At 39.3% G+C, this 23,407-nt stretch overlaps 2 protein-coding genes and 1 long non-coding RNA gene across 3 annotated transcripts in view; 2 read left to right on the plus strand and 1 right to left on the minus strand.

Annotated features, from left to right (window-relative positions):
• Positions 1 to 23,407, minus strand: part of tmem132e (transmembrane protein 132E) — a 443,229-nt gene that overhangs the window by 398,039 nt on the left and 21,783 nt on the right. The gene's annotated exons all lie outside the window — the stretch shown is intronic.
• Positions 1,023 to 3,477, plus strand: LOC147321181 (zinc finger BED domain-containing protein 4). Its single transcript, XM_086307558.1, has 2 exons — positions 1,023 to 2,365; positions 2,739 to 3,477. The coding sequence occupies exons 1-2, from the start codon at positions 1,041 to 1,043 to the stop codon at positions 3,253 to 3,255; spliced, it is 1,842 nt and encodes a 613-aa protein (XP_086163684.1). The 5' UTR covers positions 1,023 to 1,040; the 3' UTR covers positions 3,256 to 3,477.
• Positions 18,807 to 19,987, plus strand: LOC147321182 (uncharacterized). Its single transcript, XR_015131168.1, has 3 exons — positions 18,807 to 18,966; positions 19,074 to 19,119; positions 19,215 to 19,987. It is a non-coding gene; the product is annotated as an uncharacterized LOC147321182 (long non-coding RNA).

The following is a 23,407-nucleotide window of genomic DNA, read 5'->3' on the forward strand; positions in this document are numbered from 1 at the left end:
ACTTAATAGTTACTATATACAGTAATGGACTTCTATTCATTTTACATCAAATTAAAACTTTGGGTGTAAGATAATTATTTATTAAAAGCTAGACATTTTAAATGAGAATAAGAAAGAAAAGTATGTCTTTGTGCCCCCTTTTCCCTGTTAATGCCCTATCGGCCCCCCTGGCTAAACTTTGCTAGATCCGCCCCTGCACAGTTACCAGCGTCAGCTACGTAGAAAAAGATCCTCGAGTAGAAAGTAATATTAAATAAATTCTAACAACAGCTGATCAAGCTTAAACGTGCTGCTGTTGTTTATCCGCTGGTTTCCTCATTCTGGTGCAAAGTGGGCCAAAAGCAAACTAGAGACACGGACTCGCAACAGAAAAGCCGATCAGCTGATCGTTAAGCAGTTTCATGATTGAAGTAGCAGCAAGAAGAGGCAGTCGCTCCATATATCGCTTGTTAAGCTTAACGCAGGAATGCTTTACAAACATTCAGAGATGGACTTACACACTTGCTTTACTTCTCTTGGGATAACTTTGTCGGAGATGAAATGCCGGGTTGCTAGCGAAGCTCCAAATGCTATCCAGACCACTGACAGGTCGGCATGCCACAGCCGCTCTATCACGTGATGCATACTGCTCCGACGTGCTAACGTTCTGAGGTGAGTTACAGTGTGTTGCAAGTTTTGTGAGGTGCTTTCGTGATATTTAATGGATCGGATTACATTTTTTATTTTTCTCCGATATCCGATCCAGTAATTTAGGTCAGTATCGGACCGATACCGATACGTAATATCGGATCGGTCCATCTCTATGTGAAACTAGGGATGGACCGATCCGATATTCAGTATCGGTATCGGTCCGATATTGACGTAAATTACTGGATCGGATATCGGAGAGAAATTTAAAATTTTTATCCGATCCAGTGAATATCACAAAAGCACCTCAAAAACTCGCTAACATGGTATAACCCAGGTCATGACCTTAGCACGTCAGAGCAGTATGCGTCACGTGATCGAGCGGTTATCGTGTGGGAGAGCTCAGAGCCATCATGTCAGCAGTGTGGACTTATTTCAAACTAAAAGACGAAAAAAGCAAGACTGCCGAATGCAACTTATGCGATGCAAGTGTTTCGCGAGGTGGTAGCAGTGTGGGGAATTTTAACACCACAAACATGATTAAACACTTACAGAAACACCACGCAAAGGAGTACGCGGAATTTAGCCTGGCCTCCAAAGCTAAGCAGAAAAGTGTACCATATCAACAAACGCTTTTGGAAAATATTCAGAGACGTGAGAAATTCCCTCCGGAAAGCAATAGAGCGAAGCTGATAACGGAGAAAATAGTTGAATTTGTTGTGCTTGATGACCAGCCCCTTTCCGTTGTGGAAAATGATGGTTTTCGACGCTTAATTGAGCATTTAGAGCCTCGCTACATGCTGCCAAACCGGCATTTCATCTCGGAGGAAGCTATCCCAGGCAAGTACAAACAGGTGCGCAAGTTCATCTCCGAAAGTTTGGAAATAATTCCCACGTTAAGCATGACGACTGATATCTGGAGCTCGGACGTTTGTCCGTTGTCCCTGCTAAGCCTGACTGTACACTGGATAGACTCGAGTTTTACAATGCAAAAAGCAGTGTTGCAGGCCAAAGAGTTTCGTGGTTCACTCACAGGAGAGTCCATCGCTGCAGCTATGGAGGAAATGTTAAATGCGTGGAAAATTCCGAAGAATAAAGTCCACGTTGTTTTGCGAGACAATGCCAGCAATATAAAAAAGGCAATGAGCCGGCTAGGTGTTGCAAGTTTGGGATGCTTCGCGCACACTTTGCAACTTGTGGTGAATGAGGGACTGCTTGCACAACGTGGTGTATGTGATGCTGTGACAGTGGGCAGAAAAATAGTGGGTCACTTCAAACACTCACCACAGGCATATTCGCGTTTGGAGGACATTCAAATGGAGCTGAACATGTCACCCAAACGTCTGATACAAGATGTGCGAACAAGATGGAATAGCACATATTATATGATCAAGACCCTCACAGAACAGAAGCGAGCCTTGTGTGCATATTCTGCAGAGTATGATCTGCCTGCCACACTTAGTGCACATCAGTGGGGGTTACTGGAAAAGGTCCTGACAGCTCTAGCTCCCTTTGAGGAGTTAACAAAGGAGGTAAGCGCATCATCCTCATCTGCATCTGATGTCATCCCTATTGTCTGCGTCCTTAAGCGCGTGCTCTCCCGAGAAAATGAGGCCGACGATGGAATAAAGAAAATGAAAGGCACTCTTCTCGAAGCAGTTAACAGACGCTTCAGAGACGTGGAATCCGAGCCACTATACACAGTTGCAACACTGCTGGATCCAAGATATAAAGACAGGTATGTAAGGCTTCACTCATGTTATTTTAACAGATCAACTTGTTTTGTGTGTGTGTGTGTGTGTGTGTGTGTGTGTGTGTGTGTGTGTGTGTGTGTGTAAGTGATAGTGCATTAGAGAGAGTGTGTCAGAAAATGGTGAGGACATTCTAGATTAGTTGTGATAGACTTGTCATTCAGTCAGGACACCACCATTGCGCATTATAACATGTATTGTCTGATTCAGAGTAGTACAGCAAAGTATGTTGAGGTCTTTATAATGGGCATGGAATAAATAGCAAGAATGAAGAATGATAGTTTAATCACACTGCTGAATGATACTAATGATAAATTTAATGATTGTTTAATATTCAAGTTTGGACTTTTTTCATTTCAGGTACTTCACGAGTGTAGAAACCTCAAAACAAGCTAAAGATGCTTTGATGGCAGAGGTGAGGAAGATGGAGTTTTTGAGAACTACATTAAACTCCTCAGAGCCAGCAGAGGGGACATCAGCAGTCTTGGAGCCAGCAAAGAAGACTCCACGGGTGGAATCTTCCAGCCAAAGCAGACTTGAAAGTGTTTTTGATGAAATCCTGAAGGAAAACGCTCAAGATCCTGTTCCTCAGTTAGCCACGACAAGTGCACGCGTTGAAGTGCAAACTTACCTTAGTGAGCCAACCATTCAACGCTCAGATAATCCACTGCTGTACTGGCAAGTCAACAAACTTAGATTTCCCACTCTGGTTTCTACAGCAGCTAAATTTCTCTGTGCACCTACCACAAGTATTGAGAGTGAGAGACTCTTCAGTACAGCCTCTATTATCATTGATGAAAGGAGAAGCAGGCTGACAGCTGAGAAGGTTGAAATGTTGATCTTTCTGAAGAAGAACCTACCTCTCATGTTAAAGTGAAAAAAAAAGTTACAACTGCATTATTACAAGAATGTTGTTTGCTCTGCTAAAATTGCACCTTTTTTCAGTACCAAAGGGGTTTTGAAATTTGCATAAAGTTGCACTTTTATTTACTTGAATTTTACTTTAAATACTTCAAGATTTAAAATTCTGCATAATGTTGCACTTTTATTTTGATGAATGTTACTTTAAATACTTTGAGATTTAAAGTTCTGCATAATGTTGCACTTTTATTTTGATGAATGTTACTTTAAATACTTCAAGATTTAAAATTCTGCATAATGTTGCACTTTTATTTTGACGAATGTTACTTTAAATACTTTGAGATTTAAAGTTCTGCATAATGTTGCACTTTTATTTTGATGAATGTTACTTTAAATACTTCGACATTTAAAGTTCTGCATTATGTTGCGCACTTTCAGGATGGATATTTTGATAGTGGTGACAGCTAAACAGTGCTAAAGTTTAAATAAAGAGATATGCATTGTTGAACTGAGCAATATTTTGGGTGCAGTCTTTTTCTTGCATGCAAGTATAAGAGAATAGTTTTAGTGTTCTGTCTTTTTAAATTTGACTTTGAACTTATACAAAAACAGTTTAAAAAATAGATATATCGGATTTATATCGGTATCGGCAGATATCCAAATTTCTGATATCGGTATCGGTATCGGACATAAAAAAGTGGTATCGTGCCATCTCTATGTGAAACAGGTAAAATATGACTGCTCGTAAGACAAAACAAGATATTTCAAGACATCACCTTAACTTCATAGAAAGTGAAAGCAAATAATTATTTAATTAGTTGTGTGATAATACTCCAAAGATGTAACACCCTAGTGCATTTCACACTTTAATAAACATCTCTTCTCCCTGTGTTTCCCCTGCAGGTCAGCTAGAACATTAACAAATTATTGCCGCAAACTGGACATATGCACAGCTGCATCGTTTCAACAACTGGGTAATATTCATCCACTGCACTAAACACACAAGTCAAATACAGGTTCTGACACTCTGCTGCATCATCACAACATTTTAAGACACTTATTTGTTTGGTTTATTTGCACATTTTGGCTCTAAACTGTATTCTTAATAAGGCACGCACATTTGGTTTACACTGCTCTGCCATCAGTTTAGATAAGATCATTTTTTCCCCTTGGTCTTTAAGTTGCATCTGCAGCTCCAGTACTTCTGCTTTAGCTTCAAACTATCAAGACTATATACTGTATTATATGTACTGCATCAGTGCATGCTTGTATATCTCTGCGTAGGCACAAGCACAAAGGAAACACTGGTTCACAAAAGGTTCTATTGGGCAAAAGCGCCACATGAGCCCCGTCAAAAGCTCCACAGGAGCCCTTACAAAGCTTAACCGTACAACGACTTTAAATCAACAATTATTCTTTGGATTGTGTGCAGCATGAAAGGGTTTGCATGCAGTCACAATATTGCAAAGACATATCAAACTCTGCAGTTAACCTGAGCCCTAGCAATCTTTTCAGCCTTTATTGGATCACTGTTTCAGGCACAGTGCGTACAAACTCAGCACAGTTCCAGCAACAGTACACAGGCCTTTAAATAAAATAGCTTTGATGAACCCAGTGTACACTTCCCAGCAACAACCATTAGTCACTAGCTAGTGAAACATTTAGCCAATAAGATGAGACTATAGTTTACTGGAACTAATAAATAAAGGATTGTTTGCTATCCCCCCCATGTGGCCAGAAATCTATGAATGCAGTTTTTAAAAGATTTTGGCATTAATATAAGAAGCCCCAAAATATTTAGATATTTCCCAACAGAGAACACAAGTTATCACCAATCATTTCTGAGCAGATTTAGATCACAAACTAAGACGACTGCCTCCTGGTTTGGTTTTGGCAGCAGGCTTCATTTTATTTCAGGCTCAGTTGAGCATGTGTTTTTTAATGCTCTACATTTAATCAGCAGCTCTTTTTTCCCTCCTTCCCACAAAAATTCAAAGAAACGGCCCGAGCCTGAAGAGAGATCTCTCTCAGTTTTGCCCTCAAATCGAAAGTACAGCTCCCGGGATTGTTTTACAGTATTGGTTATTTAAAGGAAGCTTTGTGCTTTTTAGGAAACAATTAAGTTCTAGGCATGCCATTTGCCACAGTGAGCGATGCTTCAGAAGGGGAGAAACTTGTGCAAAAAAACATTATCGTGCCACCAGTACCATATTGTCATGAGAGTCTTCTTGTTTTCTAATTGTGCAGGGATTAACAGCAGACATTGCTCCAGCAAATCATATGTGAAGAGTGTGGGAGAAAATGAGAAGTAGCTTAAGTGGGTGAATGACTGAGAGAGCAAGTGTGTACATTACAGAGAGAGAGAGAGATTTTTTTTGGGGGGAGGGGGAGAGTGCAATAAATCTAGGACAGGCACTGACTGCAGGGTGAGGGGTGGGAGGGATAGTGAGGTAGAGAGGATTTCAGAGAAAAGAAGGCAGAGCTGAAGAGGGAGGGATATAAAAGCAGTCAGGAAAAGGAAGAGAGCCTCAGATGCATAGTTTCATTGTGAGGTGGCAGATTTGATGTATATTAATCCTTCAGAGGGACAGGAGGAGCTCAGACTTTAGACCAATGTTGTAAGATTACTTGGCATGCAGCGAGTTTTCCTCAAACTCCTAAAAATGTCGGCCCGAGTATGCCCACTGATCCATAAGAGTCTGTGTCTTTACTACTGTGCTGATTTCGATTTTTTTCCGCTCTTCCTCTGACCAGAGGAATCAATCTGCTGCTAGAGTATTTTCCTCTGTCTGTAAAACTTTCCTCTTCAAGCAGTAGGAGGCCGTAAAACCAGAAACCTATTCTTTCCAATGAATAGAAGATTGTTTCACTGTCCCATGAGAGTAGGGCTGAACGATTATGGAAAATAATCTAATTGCGATTTTTTTGCCCCAATATTGCGATTGCGATGCGATATGCGATTATTTTTTAAGGTCTTTGTCTTCTGTATTATTAAACAAAGACAAGCAATACATCATATAGTATGGCCAATACTATATTACATTAATTTTAAACTGTTCTTTCCTGGAAGACAGACCTCTGTTATGATGACATGAGGTGATGCATGAATTGATGACTGACATTTTTATTTAACTTCTTCAATCACAACAGTATATTTGAACATACACAATAGTTTATTTTTAGCTTACAAACATCTGAGCATAAAGTGCTGACAAGGAACCCTGGTGTAAACATTAAAATGAAAGTCAGTACAATGTGCAGATTGCAGAAATATACATAAAAAAAATCAGTGGCTTTACCACACTCAGTTTTTCGACATCTGTGAACTACTAGACAGTCATTCAATTAAAAAATAATATTAAATAAATAAAACTAATAAATAAAAAATACACACATCTTACTGATCTCTGCAGTCAGTAACATTACACATAAAGTGCAAACATAATAGCAATTGTATAAACACACACACAAACACGCCTTTAAAATTTAAAGGCGTGAAATTGGACGGTCTAGCCTTCTGATTAGCGTCACCGCTGTCTCGGTGGAGTTTAATAAACTCGGCCGTCTGCTTCTTGCTATCTAAAATATAACCAGACACTGGCGTAAATTCTCGACTGTCTCATACTTCTGTTTAATAAGTTTTCTGTTTGACGTTTAGTCAGCTGTGTGAAAACCAAGGAGGAACCCACCCGGGGGATTAATAAAGTTTTATTTTATCTAATCTAATAACTTTAATCTCAGCCAAACCGATTTACTCACGAACAAACAAAACACTGAAAAAAGCCCAACAATAACATTTTTAGGTTGTCTAAGTGACTTATATATTACGTTTAACCCGAGCAGCGAAACTCCGCGGTGATCTGAAAATGATGTGCCGGGAGTTGTGCCGTTCTCGGCCGCATCAGTAACACTCGAGCTCCCGGCTAGCTGTCGAGCTGGTGGGTAGCAGACGCCTCTGAAAACGTCGAAGCACTTTTGCAAATATGGGATATCTTGATAAACCGAGCAGATATTTGATGTTTACACAACTACTTTCTCGCCTGAAAATATGTTAAAAGTTTATTTTGTGACCCAGAAAGATTAGTATGAGTAATTTTAAAACTTAGTAGCGGCCGCCATTGCTGGAAACTAGAGTTTGGCTGGGCCGCGCTATGAATTCTGGGATATGTTAGTAATTTGGACAGCCTTCGGCGCGTCGCTGTGACGTAATCGGTCTACAAATGCGGCCTCAGGAGGATGCAGCCCATGAATTTGGACATGTCCAGAGTATAATCGCAGCCTTTGCGGTTAGAAAATTGCACTTGATCATGTCGCGATATTATCGCAAATGCGATATATCGTTCAGCCCTATCCCATGATAGTATAGATGTCTTCCTCTGAAGTCTTTCCACCCTCGCAGAAACTCAAGTGTGAGATAGTTTCGTTCAGAAAATGAAAAGTGACTCGATACCGGCTGCTTTTTGGTCCGAAAACATTAGCAGCGGCTTTCACAACCCCATAATGACCCATTTTTAGTAAAGCAAAAGCCTATTGGAAAGCTTTTACAGCAGACAACTTTATTCTGTATCTCTACTTATAAAACCTTGATGCTATTTTAAACCAACCACAGCTCTAACCAATAAAGCTGCCATTAAAATGTCAGATAATACATGATAGAAAATCTTACCGACTTGTTCTTGTACGAGGTGGCTCCTGATCTTAATATAACTGGGGGGGGGGGGACTCATTTTTGAATGAGACCACCTGATTTATCAACCACACCAATTCAAACTTGCTAAAAGACCTATGAGTGGCCCAAAAGTTTGCAGCTGCTTTCTAGACATTTACAATTATAGGCTGCTTAAAAGCACTCCCTTAACAACTTACTGCATGAAGTTACAAATATTCTCCTATTCACTCATTCAGAGACAACTAAGGGAGCAGGCCTGCTATGAAAGTATCCCCTGACAGTAGAAACATCTGGGCCTAATCTGGGCAACTTCTGGCATGCACAGTTAAGGCACTGGCAGGTGTTGAGTGGGCCAAATGTAGCTCAGAAGTCACGGAGCAGACTAGGCAAGGGTTATGGCATGTGTACAGGAGAATGTAACCTAATTGTGACACAACCTAACATCTGGCCCATATAAGGTGGAGCGAGGCTGACATAAGGCGCAGAGACCTAAATGTATTCCTCATAAAGCTACACACACATATTCATCCAAACATTCACTGCCATTTGAGGATGGTCATGTGTGTTTTGATCAGCAAGATGATCAACTCACTGCACTCGGAGCACCTTTATTACTAAAACCTTTATTCTGGTGATTAAACCAGAAACTGAGATGCAGCTGCGGTTTTAGCTGAAATGCAACAAGCAACATCTGAATGTAAACACAGTCACTGCAACACAGAACTATTTGATTAGACTCTGCGGCAAGCAATTAAAAAGAAGAAAAGAAAAAGAAATGGTACCAGCAACTGATTTTGTTCCTTTCCTACATCCTGTAATGAATAAAAGGAAAACTCCCTCTTTCAAGGTGTCCAGTGCTTGGCAGGCTTAGCTTGAGCACAGTTTGTTTCCTTGTCTTAATGCCTGTCCAGTTAATTTAACTGCAGCAGCTGAGGCTATGTGGATGCCTAATTAATGGTCCAACTCTGGCTGGAGACATTGTGGGCTGTCTGCAGAGAGAGCAGCCAGACTCTGGGCATGAAAACTGCTCTCAGAGACAGCTCCAGCAGCCACTCAACCACTTCTGACTGCATTGACTTTGAGCTTCTCGGCTTTTCAGCTGCCTCTGGGTATTAAGGTATTAACAAATCTTTGTTGTTGTTGCTGTGTTTTAAATACTTTTCATCCCCACAAAGCTTCTTGAAAGTGTCTTAGATGATAAACTGCAGCTTAAAAATTGCTGAAAGTTTGTGTATGTTCTAATTTGTATCTATAAAATAAATTCAGCACAATGTCTCCTAAGACCAACAACTCTGCCTCGGTGCTGAAATGTAATGTGCTATGCTATGCTCCTTTAACCACGGGATATTGCTGTAGACCAAGTTGTCCTGGAGTGAAAGTAATCAATCTCTTAAATGATAAATGGCTGTATGCATACATATGTATATACACAGGGCCTTTATCCCAAAAAACTCACATTTACGACAAAGGGTGGCAGCAAGCTTTAATGCAAGTTGCTGGCCTGTCCACTGGGAGCATTTTGCAGTTCAGTGTATAGCTTAAGGACATTTAGAGGGTATGTATTAAACTGCCACCCTCATGATTAGTGGACAATCCACTCAATCCCCTGAGTCCCAGCCAGCAATCATCTATTTTAATGCAAAGAAAATAAGTTATTCAAGATGTCGGATGCATCAGAAATTTCCTAACCAATGATTCCTTTCAGTGTCCTTCACTGCTGCAATCTGGCATCTGCCTCGCTTATGATCTTAACAGCCTGATCTTTTCAACGTCGTGTACTCATAACTAAAGCAGTTGTGCTCAACTGCATTTTGCATGTTTTTGGAAACAAAAACATTGTTAGAATATCTGCAACAACAACAAACAGCTAAGACCTCAATATAATTCACCACCACCTTATTACTGCCATTTATTTCCAAAGTGTTATGAACTCTATTGATGAGCCTCCCAGATTCCAATGGCTGGGCTAAAATTGGTGGAAATGGCTTGTTTGCTGGATGGCACAAATGCTCTAAGAACCAGTTCAAGACCTATAATTTGATGGGATCTTTGGTCATTGGTCGCCGTCTTTCAGTCCTTTCAAAGAAATCAGAGTTTGTGGGCACAGCCCAAAGCTGACTAAACCTCGGTAGCTGTATTGATGATCCCAAGCTTGTCTTAAACTTGCAGACCAAGGCTACGTCCACACGTACACGGGTATTTTTGAAAACTTCCGTTTTCGTTTTAAAAAATAATCCCGTCCACACATAAAGGCAGAAATGAAGGAAAACGCTGCTAGGAACATGCCAAAGCAACAGGTAGCGATATATTCCTAACCGTGTAGAAATGTTGGCCAATCAGAAGTCTAGAAGCCTCGGTGGGAAATAGTAAACAAAGCTGGGGCATAGAAGCAGAACCAAGTCGTATGTGTGGAGGGACAGTAACTGTGTGTATATGTAAGCATTTAAACACTGCAGAGAGGACAATTAACAGTAACAGTATTGTAGAAATTTATTTCACCGAAACAATAACGTGGCGCACAGTGTGACGTCAAAAAAGGCGCACACCTTTGACGCTGCGTTTTCTCCGTTTTTCTCGTCCACACGTAAATGCAAAAACGGAGTTTTCGAAAATATCCACCCTGGCAGGCGTTTTTAGAAATCTCTGTTTTCAGTGACCGAAAACGGCGTTTACGTGTGGACGAAAGGTGCAAACGCATAGAAAAATCTGCGTTTTCAAAAATACCCGGGTACGTGTGGACGTAGCCCAAATGGAAAAAAGCCAGATTATCTATCACCTAACGGTAATGGCCACATGCAAAGCGTCAGTGCTGACAGGATGAAGGAAAAAAAAACAAACAAAAAACCTTCAAAACGCTTTGTTATATTACGGGTCTTATTGTTGCATACTTTATCCATTAGAAAGTGCTGTGCAACTTCCCTGTTGGCATCACATGTTTAGTTTGAAAGAAAATAGTCAACATACGCTCCAGCTCTAATGACAGTGACCTTGATAAACACCAAGCCAAATACACTAAGCAACTGTCAAAATGTATGTAATGTATATAATCAGTGTAATTACCTCAGCAAGAGTGGTTTGTGAATGCTGGAGAAAAAGTAACACATCATCAGCATAAAGACAGATTTTATGTTTTACATTCTTGCACTTCATATAATTAATCACTACAGTCTGTCTAATTTCTGGTACTAGTGGTTTAATAAAGGTTGCATACAGTGAGTGGGAGAGTGGGCATCCCTGCCGGGTGCCCCTCTGGAGACAGAAGCTGAAAGATGTTTGGTCTGTCCTGACACGTGCTGTTGGGAAACTGTATTTGTCACCAGATTATTAAAGAGATTCCAAAACCTAAATTGCATAAAGTTGCAAATAAAAATTTGGGGTCAACAACATTTGGGCCATATACACTGAGAATGCATAACTTTTTGTTATGTATAAATAATTATTAGAAATCTCTGTGAAATTAACATTTTCTTGTATTAAAGTTGCTCCTCCTCTTTGCTTAGAGTTACAGTAGCCTCAGAACACATTAGGAAACAGCGTCATGTAGTAAGACAACATCTGCCTGTAGCCTCTTCTCTCTGGAGCAAGCGCCACGCACAGCACGAGTAGACCCGAGTGGTGCTTGATTATATCTCTGATTATACGAGTGAACATTAACTTATATGAGCGAGTGTGTGTGCACCTGTGTGTGCGTGAGTCGTATATGTCTGTGTGCGCTGTGAGGCCGTATTGGATGTGCTGACGCCGAGTGCTCGAGCGTGCCATGCAGATGAAATAATCTTTGTGTGAAGATCGAGGGTGCAGAAGCAGAAAAAAGGAAAGAAAAACTAATTGGGAAGGGGTTGGAGGTGAGAGGGAGTGAAAAGAATAACAAACAGCCCATAATCTTAGAGGAAAGCTGTGTGTGACTAAGTAGGAAAACAGCTGATCTGTGCAGTGAGAGTAGGGAGAAAAATGAAAAACATACAAAGGAGCAAAAGGGCTGCAGAGACTGACGGTGATTTATCCGATATGACGTCACGTTGAATTAACAAAGTGTCATGAATAAGCTAAATCGACAAAACGGGATGAGGAGGAGAGTAAATTTAGTGGATTCTTACATCAACCGGGGAGTGGTGCTGGGGTCGCAGTAGAGCAACTGTCAAAATGTTTCTGTAGGCCTATTACAAAACACCAAGAAAGTACATGTTCCCCCTGCCCAGGTTTCTTTTAACATAACAGCAGACACAATGAGTTATGAACAGTGAAGACGACGTGTACATCGGGGACGTCAAACGATACTTTTCTAATTAAAACACCTGATTGAATTGAGGCCGCACAGGTGATTTCAATTTTAATTGAGAAGTTGTCTTGAGGGATACTGTAATTGAATTTACATGCTATTACAATTTTTATTTTTGCTCCCTATTACTGCAATTAATCAGTGTAATCTTTTTTTCTCCAGTAGTTAAGATAATAAAATCATCAATGACTGTCACACTAGAAGGAACAATGACAGGTACAAAGGGGGGGGGAAAGGCATTAGTAATATTTAAGGTAATGACATTGTTCTGTTATTGAGGTTTTTCCATTTAAAAGTTTATGGTTATAGCCAAATTTAGTTAGAAAAACTATTATGACAGTAAACACAGCAGTGAAATCATTATATTAAATAAAGTGCTAGAGCTCAGAGTGAAGAGGCTGAAGCAAAACAACTGTTAAGGCACTTTGCTTTTTGAACTGAAGCCATGTAGAACACAGCTTACCCAACTGTTAATTACCAGATGCTCCCCTGGTTACATGATAAGTCCAAAAGTAAACCACATACTGTGCATGAAGAGGGGCGTTTGTTTTTTCTTAAACTCAAAGAAAAAGTGCTCCAAAAAATAATTTTGTTGTTTGTTTTTTTTAGGTTAATTAAAAAACAGTGCTGTAAAGATGGTGGTGTTAGCTTTGGAAAGAAATTAGCTGGCCGTTTCTTTCCAAATGGCTGGCTAACAGGATAAGCACCGAATTAACTGCAGGAGAAGAGTTTGATTACAAGCTCATTAAGTTCAATTCGAGCCAAGTATGTGTAATCACTTAGTTTGACATAGATTTTTCCGATTAAAAATGAACACAATCTTAACCCTACTGAGATAACTCTGCAATAAACATAAGGCACCCTGTGGGCTTATATTTAAAAAAGGACATGAAATGTGAATGTGAATGTCTAAAGAGACCTACATAAATATCTAAACTGAGATGGCACAAAGAGATTCTAAACAACTAGAAAAGAATAAAAATAGAAGGAAAGTGATTGCAGTGACACACGAATTGGCCTCAAGGTATCAGCCAATGAATACAAAGAGGTGCAATATAACAACAAACAGATGCAAAACAACTACAATAATGACACAAAAGGAAAAACTAAGAAGCCAAAATAAAATTTAAAATGTGCCAAAATTACATTCTTCATCTTGTGTCTCTACCTGCACTCATTTACCAACATCTTAATTTAAGATGCATCTATTTAAACTCGTTTAAGATGGCGAAAATGTTGCCACTATGACAGAATGACATGGCTTTGTTCCGTAAATGGTATGTTAAAATAAATAAAGAACACAGCCAACGCTACATCACATACGTCAGACTCAAATGGGAATCCCATTTCGGAGTCTCGACTTTAGCATTTGGGCTATCGCCACCTTAATTTTTCTTTTGAGCCAATAAACTAAATCTTTCTGCTTCCACAGGAGCAAAGCACTGCTGTCTATTTGAAAGAATGTACCTTTACACTCGCTTCTTTTCAAACCCAGAGGCCACATCCTTTTTTTATTAGTCTAGAATTTGTGCTCATAACATTAAACTGAATGACTTACTTATCTCAGTTCGCACTACGTCTGAGCTTTAATTAAATCAACAGTGAAATCCAAGCCAGTGACAAGAAATGATCAGAAAGAAAATGTTGTAAGTGTAATAATGCTTCAGGAAAGACGAATCCTGTGTCTTTTAATAGTCAAATTAAGAGCCAGAACAGGTACTGCTCAACTGAAATGCTTAAAAATGAGCAAGAGAAAGGATTGAATGATTTGTTGAAAACCGCCTGCTTTGTAAAGAGCTAAACAATCTCCCACAGTGAAATTCACACTCTGAGGAAAATATTGGGCTTCTCAAGAAATGTAAAATATAAATGATGGTATAAACTAACAAGCGTGAAGTTTTTGTTTGTGGGTTAAATGCGAGTATATTAAGGTTTATTCCTGTGTTGAGTTTCAGATCTCGTCTCTTACTTCCTTAAAGCTTCATTTTAAATTGTGTCAAATATAAATTCAACCAAAAAAAAATGATTGATAGGAGAGTTTCTGTGACTTTATTTTCCACCCATAAACCCACTGTGCAATGAGGTGGTCCTTATGATTTATCATTTCAGGATCTATTGTTTTGATCGGCCGCTTGATGAATTGCTGTGAAACTCGTGCGATCATGCCACAAAAACCTTCTGGGCTTCCTCACATTCCTGCATTAGCTGATTTGAAAAAGAAGCAGAGTGGAGCCAAGAAATTCGATTGGTGAGAACTTGAAGTGTATTGGATACAAATGTCCCTCTGGGGCAAAACGTAACGTGTTCCGGTCTTCAGGAAACTGAAGATTTATTTTATGTTGTGTAGATTTAAATCTGGGCTGAAAGAAACCTCAATCCAATACGTGTAACAGTTGTATATAAACTGAGTGCTCTAATACCTACTAATAATGGATTAACAACCAGATGGCACAACAGTGGATCAACAGTCAGTCTGACAGAATGTGGATCACATGTCGCCGCGTTCGCTCCCTCACAAAAAAATCAGGGGAGAAGTGTAGAGCTCTGCATTGTTCTGCACAGACTCAAAATGTGCTGATGTCAGTCGTTTGGTGATTAGACCTCAAACAGTGCTGCCCAGATAAATACATTTTAAAAAAGTTCTTGTTATTTATGGGTTTTTGGACTGTAAAGTTACAGCTTTGTCGAAAAGCCCACAGATCCCAAGGTAGTCAGAAGAATGAACTTTGTGAAATGGCAAACGCAGAGCTGGTATAGCCTGCAGGTTTGATAGACAGCGGAGATGGGTTAAAGGTTTGTGGAAATGCAGCCAGAACTGCCGAAGCTAATTTGTCTTCTAAGATGAACCATATGGACAAAAGAGTTGGGGACTGGTACTAGAGAGCTTGAGGTGTGTGTGCGTTTCTGTGTGCAGAAGGAAGCTGAAGACATGGCATACATCCTCTGCCAGGTGAACATGCTGTTGAATACTAAGACTACAGTGGATGCAACTTTGTTGTACATTGTGCACTGTTGTTGTAGAAAATTTGAAATCAGTGCAGGTGAGCAGCAAAACTTTACTATTTCTTGTTACATTTGTCATTATTTGATCTGATTTACAGATTTGCTTAAGCATTTTAGTTAAATCTCACTTGGGCCTGGTGATGGGGGCAAGCTCTATATAAGAGTTGGACATGTAGCTATCGACCACTGGTTTGTTTCAAGTCATGCAACCTCAACATTAGCATTTTGGCTTTCACCATCTTTGCCTTTCTTAGAGCCAAAAGACAAGGAGAATGTTATCAGCTCACACTAGCTGGCTCGGTGATCAAATGGCATCCTTTACCGACTGCTCTGTGCTGACACGAATGCTAATTAGTGCTAAATAACAAACTAATATTATATTAGAATTTCTATCCCCAAAATTGGCACGCAGATTTCTTGGACAGGCTCTTAGTATAATTAATCACACAGAAAGTCATAATTATTTGTTGAATAATGGCATTAAAAGTGCTTCAAAACAAGGTTAAAGAGTTCTAGTTCAATGCCTTGAGTAAGCTAAGGCTATAGTAAACAGCTAACAGCCTGTAAGAGTTTTGGCACTCATTTTTGCTCCAGAGATTTCTGCAATAGGACAAAGTTAATATATTCAGCAATTCTCTGAAACATCTCTACATAACTGAAGGATGTTCATTTCAGCCTTACATTAAACAGAGTTATTAATCACCATATGTTTGGGTATGAATTTAGAGTAAGAGCTTAACACTTAAGAAACATAGTCCAGCAGGTACCTAAACAACATTAAAATAAATCTTAATTCTATTTTAGTCACTATAAGCACTAGTTTACACTATTGATTCAACAATTTTTTTATTAAGCATAATTTCCAATATCCAAGAGGCTTGGGAGACTAAAATGCTAATACATGCGCAGCAGCATAAGTAAATATTTGTGTAATCTCTTCACTGTTATTGAAGACAAAGTTGAAAGTAAACTGGGGGGACTAGCACCAAATCGTTCACGACAACAAACCTGATCAAACTCTTAAGTTACCCTCACCCAGCTGAACATGGACATTTTAAAGGCGCCAACAAAAAAATTAGCTAAAGCTAAAGTTAGCCAGAGCCTGGGGCGTAATTTCCAGTGGGGTTAGGGGGGTTATGGACACCCCCCCCCCCCAAATAATCAGACCCAACCAATATAACCCCTCCAATAAAATTATTATAAAAAATTATGAATCATCTGGGAATTTACCGAGATTTATTTATTTAGATCTTGACCCATCCCCCAATGTTCAGCACAAAGTTACGCCGATGGCCACAGCTCAGGGCTAGCAACAAGCTAGCAGCTTCGGTATGAGCAAAAGATCTTTAAAAAAAAAAAAAAAAAAAAAGTAGAAATGATGAGTGAAAAGCAAAATGTCCTATTATTTAGCGCATTTGTAAAAATACTGGAAAATGATGCAAATAACTGGCATTCACTTTGTAATATAAATCTGTTAAATATGATTTTGTTTAGTAAGTGTTTTTCATTTAAGCTGTAGCTCATTTGAGTAGCAGAGTGCTTTATCTTCAGTTGTTTCAGTGAAAAAAAAAGATCCTTTAACTCACTGCAGGCAAAAATCAATGTTTTTTATTATGAAAAGATTTACATTAAAGAAAAGCTTATTATGTGCTGCAAGTTATACTCCTCACAAATAAGAATCGAGCAAGAAAATTACAATTGTTCCATTGGTATTTAATCTTCTAGTTTGATAGTTAGCATCATTTTGACAGCACCATTGTTTAAAGAAAAAAAAACATCCAAGTGTTGCATTCAAGATTGTGCTGCCATTGTACAGATTGAGTTATGAATTAATGAATTGAATAAATAAACACTGTACTCCATAATGACCACGGCCAGCTGCATTTCTGGCTTGGGGTGAGGAGGAAGAAGGCGAGCTGGAAATGAGGGAGGAGAGAGCGAAAGAGAAAGAAAAGATGAAGATCTACATGTACAAATGTTACATGGCCATATATAGTGTAAAAGAGCTATATGTGATCTTTGAATTAAAAGTAACATATAAGAGGTACTAAGAAAGTGGACGGTCTCCAGCCACATATATAAACATAATTATGCAGATTGCGTCAGACAACTATATACACTAATGAATGTATATTTGAGCATCTTCTCTTTTTCTATTAAATAACCTAAAAAAAATTACTCTGACTTATAGGAGCTCATGTATGTAAGGTTATTTAAAAGATTATCTCCTTGGTAACACTGACTTATAGTCTCAAACTGCAAACCAGACTGTAAGAAGAACGGCCCAAAACACCTGATATCACGCAAGATGGTTTCATCAAAATCAAACGGGTGTCAAAGATTATGACTTCAGTTTCTCAACCTTTCTCCTCTCTGCAAGTACACACAGCACACCTGAGCACAGAAACAAGTTGGGAAAAATAAAAATCAATGAAGTATACACAATCTCCAAGGAACACGAACACGCTCCCGCCTTTGTATTTCCACCGTCTCCCCCACAGTGTTGATCTCCAGACTCCTATTTTTCTACTGATCTGTGTATCTTTAGCTGGATCTCAGACAACTCAAATCAGCTTACTGGGAGTCCTTGAGGGAAATACTTTCATATATAGTTGTGAATGGAAGAAATTAACCATCCTTCAACATTCAGCGTTTTCAACGAGAAAGCAAAATCCTCCAATATGCTCTTTTAAAATAAACCACTCAAAAGCTCATAGAGGCCTGCAATGATAAAGAAAGCACACAATTCAGCTCGATTAGCCATTCACATCTCACTGTACTAAACACTCATAATACTTTGAACACATTTGCACAAAAAGTAAACAATAACATATTTTCTTCAATTTTCTTTCCTATTCTTTTTACATTTTCTGGAACAAAATTTGTTTTAACTTGTTTATAAAGATGTTCCCTGTAGTTATTTCAAAGGCTTCAAAAAATATGATTATTTATTAATTAAGTGAATTCTTGGGTCCATAAAACTACAGTGTAGAATGAAGAAAGGAAATAAAACAGACACCATGACTGTTCAGCAAGAATAAAGAAGCAGTGTCTAAACTTTGTTCAACTAACATTCTCCAGAGGCAAAAGGCAAAGATAAGTCCTCCTGCACTGGAAATGTTTTAACTAAAGTCGTGGTTATTCCCTGCAGTCTTGACTTAATGAATGTACAGACAGGATTACAAAGATGATGGTGTGCAAGAATAAAAGACAATCTGGACTTCATGATAAACGACCAACTATACGCTCTTTGAATGCCTGGTGGTAAAATTTATAAGAATAAATTGAGTTTGCCCCTTTAGGTAAAGTACATTAAATCCTTTTGCCTTCAATTTCTCATAACACAATGTTATTTTAAAAGATAAATTTGCCTTCTTTACTTTATTTTAGAGATCCTATACAGTATTTATTCTGAAACTTTCATAATTGTTTCTGATAAGCTGATACTCAGCTGTAAACAACAATAATATTTCCAAGAAGCACATGTGGTTTGATCTTGGGGAGTTTGCATGTTTTCCTTATGGCTGTGTGGGTTTCCCTCTTGTAGTGCAGCTTCCTGACAGTCCACAGACATGCATGTTAGGTTAATTTTTGATTCTTGATTTGCCATAGATGCAGATGTAAGAGTGCATGGCTGTCTGGCTTTCTGTGTTAGCGGCAAACCTGTTCAAGATGCACCACCTCCCACCTGAATGTCAACAGGGTTCAGCCCCCTCCTCCCCAACCCCAAGTTGGATAAGCAGTTAAGAAAATGGAAGGACAACGTAGCTTTATTGGTAAGCTGCAAACAACCAACACAAGTCAAAATTTCTTTAAAAAAAAGATCCGTCTTGATTCTTAGTTGCACAAGAAATATGTGGCACTGACTGACTCTGTTCCACAGGTAGGAACCAAAAGGAAACCATCATCATAGTTCAGAAGCAAAGCTGGTAAATGCCTTTTAAAATAAGAAAGGGCTTCGGTAAAACAAACATGTCAATCAAAAAGCATGAGATTTCCATACAAGATCACATTGCTGTTGCAGTTGCAGGGTGTCAGTGGAAACTACACTTCTGCTGGGCAAAGACAAAAGAAGAGGAGAGGGGGAAGGCATGTGGGAGAGACATGGAGCTGGAAGGCAGGAGGGAGACCACAGAGGAAGTTTATGAATATAATAAAGGAGAGTTAGTGTACCAGAAGAGGATGCAAGGGTGAGACGGAGGCAGGTGATCCACTGTGACGACCCCCTAAAGCGAGCAAAAGAAGACGATGACGACAACAGAAAAAAAGGGTTCTAGTCTCTATAGACTTCTTCCAGCCTGATAATAACTCCAAGGCCTGTGAATTTTTTCATGAATCGTCCATTTATATACTGGTAAGGCTTAAAGATACGGACATGGCCACTTTGACGAGTGTGCCAGTTCTAGCAGTCGTTGCTGATCCCTGTACTGTCAAAAAGAGTCCAGAAACCAGTGGATAACATCTCTATTGCTACAGTTTCAATCTGTAATCTCAATATACAGAAGCACAAACTCTAACAGGCACGGTCATTAAACACAATTTTTGTTATTCGTTTTTAATTCCCATAACTGTAGGAACTTAAATTGTCTCTACAATTAGTCACAAATCACACAACCATTTCTTTCTAATTAAGGAAATTGTGAGGAAAGTTCCTAGAAAATTATCTGGAGATCTATAATAATAAAAAAAAAAAAAACTACATTTAACAACAAAACAACAGAGTTCCCTAAATTATGATTTCCTTTATTTTTCAGTGGTGCATTTGAGACCTTCATTATTACTTTTTATTAAAGAAAAAGAAAATCACCAGTTGGATTTGTCTCCAAATATTTGAGCCTATGATGCATACATCTTATAAGACAAAGACTACATGGAGCAGTAAAAAAAACAAACAAACAAACAAACAAACAAACAACAACATTTTAAACCTTGGATGTGATTTTGAAATATTAAAAGGCAACATGAGAAATCCTTAAAGCTTGCACTTGATGAATCCCATCATGTGTTTCGCAGAGAATTACAGACCTGTGGGAGTTAATTAAAAATGACAGCCACAAATCATGGAGCACCAATTAGTAGCTAATAAACACAAAAAGATCATCAATATCCAAGTGTGTGTACGCAGGAGATATCGCAAACCAAATGCAGTGATTATTGATCCATTTTCCTTTTTTTGCTGTTTCATCCATACATTTGTATTCATTTTCTAATCTACTTAGCACTGTGTAACTGCATAAATGGGTTTAAACTGCATTAATAAATACACGCAATTTAAAAGCGTAGCTTCTGCAAATCACTTTGAGCTAGCATTTTTATCAGAATTTGTGGCAGTCCGAGATCTGAAACATCATTTTTCCCCTCTAAAATGTGAACAATACACAGAAATGATGTGACAACCTGCCATCATTCCCCCTGTGGGAGCTGTGCATCTCTGCTGTTGACACAGAACACAAAACCTAGAGGAAAAAAGGTTCCCAGCAAAGTCAAGTCCCAGTGCTATGAATGCTTCTGGCACGCGGTCCCATCTGGAAACATCGACGACCCAACCAAAATGTGAATACTTGAATAAACATTTAATAAAAATAAATAAATACTTCTGCAAAAGTCCTTGCCAAACAGCAGTCGAGCCTGGCTTTTGGTCAGGAGACCACTTTCATGTCTAAACAGCATCAGCGGGGTTTGTTATTCCTGCGCTGGCCAAATGGGCCAACTGATTGGTGGCCAGCTGCGAAGATGGGATTTTGATTTTCAGACCACATATTGGTTATCATCCTCACCATCCATATGTGTGTGGAAAAAAATATGTATGCAGCAGACAACTCAAAGGGAGTGTCGCAGATGAACATGCTCATCCAGACTGTTGGCTGGATGAGCATGTTGCTCTACATGGGCCTGATATCCACTTACAAGGACATTAAACTGCCACTGTCCTATGAAAATTTGAAACGAATATCCTCATGTGGCTCTTATTTTTCTTAAAAACAAAAATAAGGTTAAAAAAAAAAAAAAATCTGGTAATTCTTTGTTTTTACATTCATCGGGCCCCAATTTGCCCAAATATAAAGAGAAATTAAAAATGCATGTCATGGAAGAGTTCGGGTCTTAGGAAGTTAAAGAAGCAGTTTCACACTATGAGACTTAACTTTCTGATGACAGCAGAAGAGAGAGATTAATGATTGCTACCAAGGATGGCCATGTGTATCCTTGTTAAAGTGTCATTCAAGCCGGGAGGTTGCCTGAAGGAGACTTGAACATGTCCTTGACCCTCTCTCCTCTCTGAACACCAGTAAGGGGACCGAGTAGTCCTTCACGATGGCAGACCGGGGTGGTTTCCAGGTTACATAAGGAGAAGAGGTTGTGAATTAAGGTCATGAGAAATGTACGGCATCTGTGGGTGGGAAGTCCGTGAGAGATCACCAAGAAAGAGGATTATGGCAGGAATATCCGAGACAGTACAAGGTCACGTAAACAATTCAGCAGGCCATAAGATGTGCATATACAGGATTTCCTCAAGGAAACTGGCTGCCAGAAATGGTTAAACCTGCCCTTTAACTGAAACTTCACATCTGAAGCAAAGACTGAATCCATGAGACAAACATCCACAGACACGAGACGCGATACCCTTGTTTTTTTAATGTATAATCACGCCAGTGGTTATTAACATTTACTTAACGGGATCATTTATTTGTCTTGCTGGGCTCAGATGAGTCCTGACATTTTTCACACGTCACTTTAAAACTCCCAAATAGCTCTTTTCTACTTCCTGAAGATTCCCATCAAGGTGCACTGATGACCACATGGAATTTTATGGCATTTGTTTTATTTACCTGCACAAAAACGAAATTGTTCATTTACAGCACTATTTTATTCTGTATGCTCGCATACATTTGTCATAAAGGAAAGAAGGGGGCTCAGTTCATTTGAGCAGTTGCCAGGAGGTGGGATTACTATATAAGACCACGACACATCTAAGGCCCTGACTGACAGCGAGACGAGGGGAAAACTAAATCGCTATCTTGTGTGGAGCAAATCACAACTAAGCAGTGCGAATGATCCCTACCAAAGTGCTTGCAGTCTATTCCAGCTATCTCTGGGTGAGAGGTAGACTATATATACCTTGGACAGATCAGCCTACTGCAAAGTTACAGGGCCACACTCACACCTACAACCCATTTAGGTTCACCAGTTAACCGAACGTGGACATCTCTGCACTGTGGGAGAAAGCCACAGTACCAGGAGGGACCTACACAATAGAGAGAAAATACCTAGAAAGCCTTTTCCTAAAATTGTCAGCAAACCTCTGGGTTAATGATATGCCTTTAATCCACTAAAAATAGAGCACAATTTAAAAACCATCTATAGTGCTCTATAAATTCACTGAATTGACTTATATTTCATTAAATGGGACGCATGTGCTCGGGGATGCGTTTGCATTCAAAGCCCCGAGGCTGTGAAACGACCTGCCCAAGGAAATCAGGTTGGATCCGTCAATACAGCAAAATCGTTCAAATCTTCTCTTAAAGCACACGCTTAGCTAATCCTGGTTTAATGTCAGTCATCTCATGTTAATGAAATTCTGCACGGTTTTTCCATCCCCCAGCAGCTGCATTACAATTATTGTGTCAGTAAACAAACTTTTTTTTTTTTTTTTTTTTTTAATTCCTTTCGATACCCTACGCACACCGCACGTCCAAGCCGGGTGAAAGATGAAAGCTCAAGAAGAGCTGTGGATGATATTGCTAAGCTGCCGTTTGAAATCAAAGCTCCTAAATCAGAAAATTGATACCATGAAGATTTAAAATCTGGAGCGTCTCTAGAAGGAGTATGTCGGGACAGATGGTTAATCAAACAGTCAGAACTCCCGAAGAGATTTCCAGCGGAGCCATATACACTTTCAAATTATTTGGCTATTAGCATTTAGCAAATAATTAAACAAATTCACTCAGTGGTGATTGCGCGCGATGGCACAGCTGGCTTCAAACTGTTTGTTCTCTCTGCGTCTGGCTCAGTCCACGAACTGAATGTTGGTGCGACTGTTGTCAAACATGCGAGCGTCATCTGGGAATTCATAAATGGAGCAACACTTCCCTTTAATCCTCATTAAAAGCGTGGCAGCCGTGAGGAGTTCACTTGGTCATTTCACCCAGAATGCACATTATGCTTGAATAACAGGCGCATGTCTGATATTTTTAACAAAATGGGGACTACTGTAGGACT

Source organism: Aulonocara sp. 'chitande type north' Nkhata Bay, linkage group LG10 (assembly GCF_057382095.1).
Source record: "Aulonocara sp. 'chitande type north' Nkhata Bay isolate Kocher_YH1m ecotype deep benthic linkage group LG10, A_spYH_male_GT1.1, whole genome shotgun sequence".
In the NCBI taxonomy this organism is placed as follows: Eukaryota; Metazoa; Chordata; class Actinopteri; order Cichliformes; family Cichlidae; genus Aulonocara; species Aulonocara sp. 'chitande type north' Nkhata Bay.

Coding starts and splice junctions, on each gene's coding strand:
- LOC147321181 (XM_086307558.1), top strand. CDS start 1,041: ATGTCAGCAGTGTGGACTTATTTCAAACTAAAAGACGAAAAAAGCAAG. Junction 2,366..2,738: donor GATCCAAGATATAAAGACAG/GTATGTAAGGCT, acceptor TTTTCATTTCAG/GTACTTCACGAGTGTAGAAA.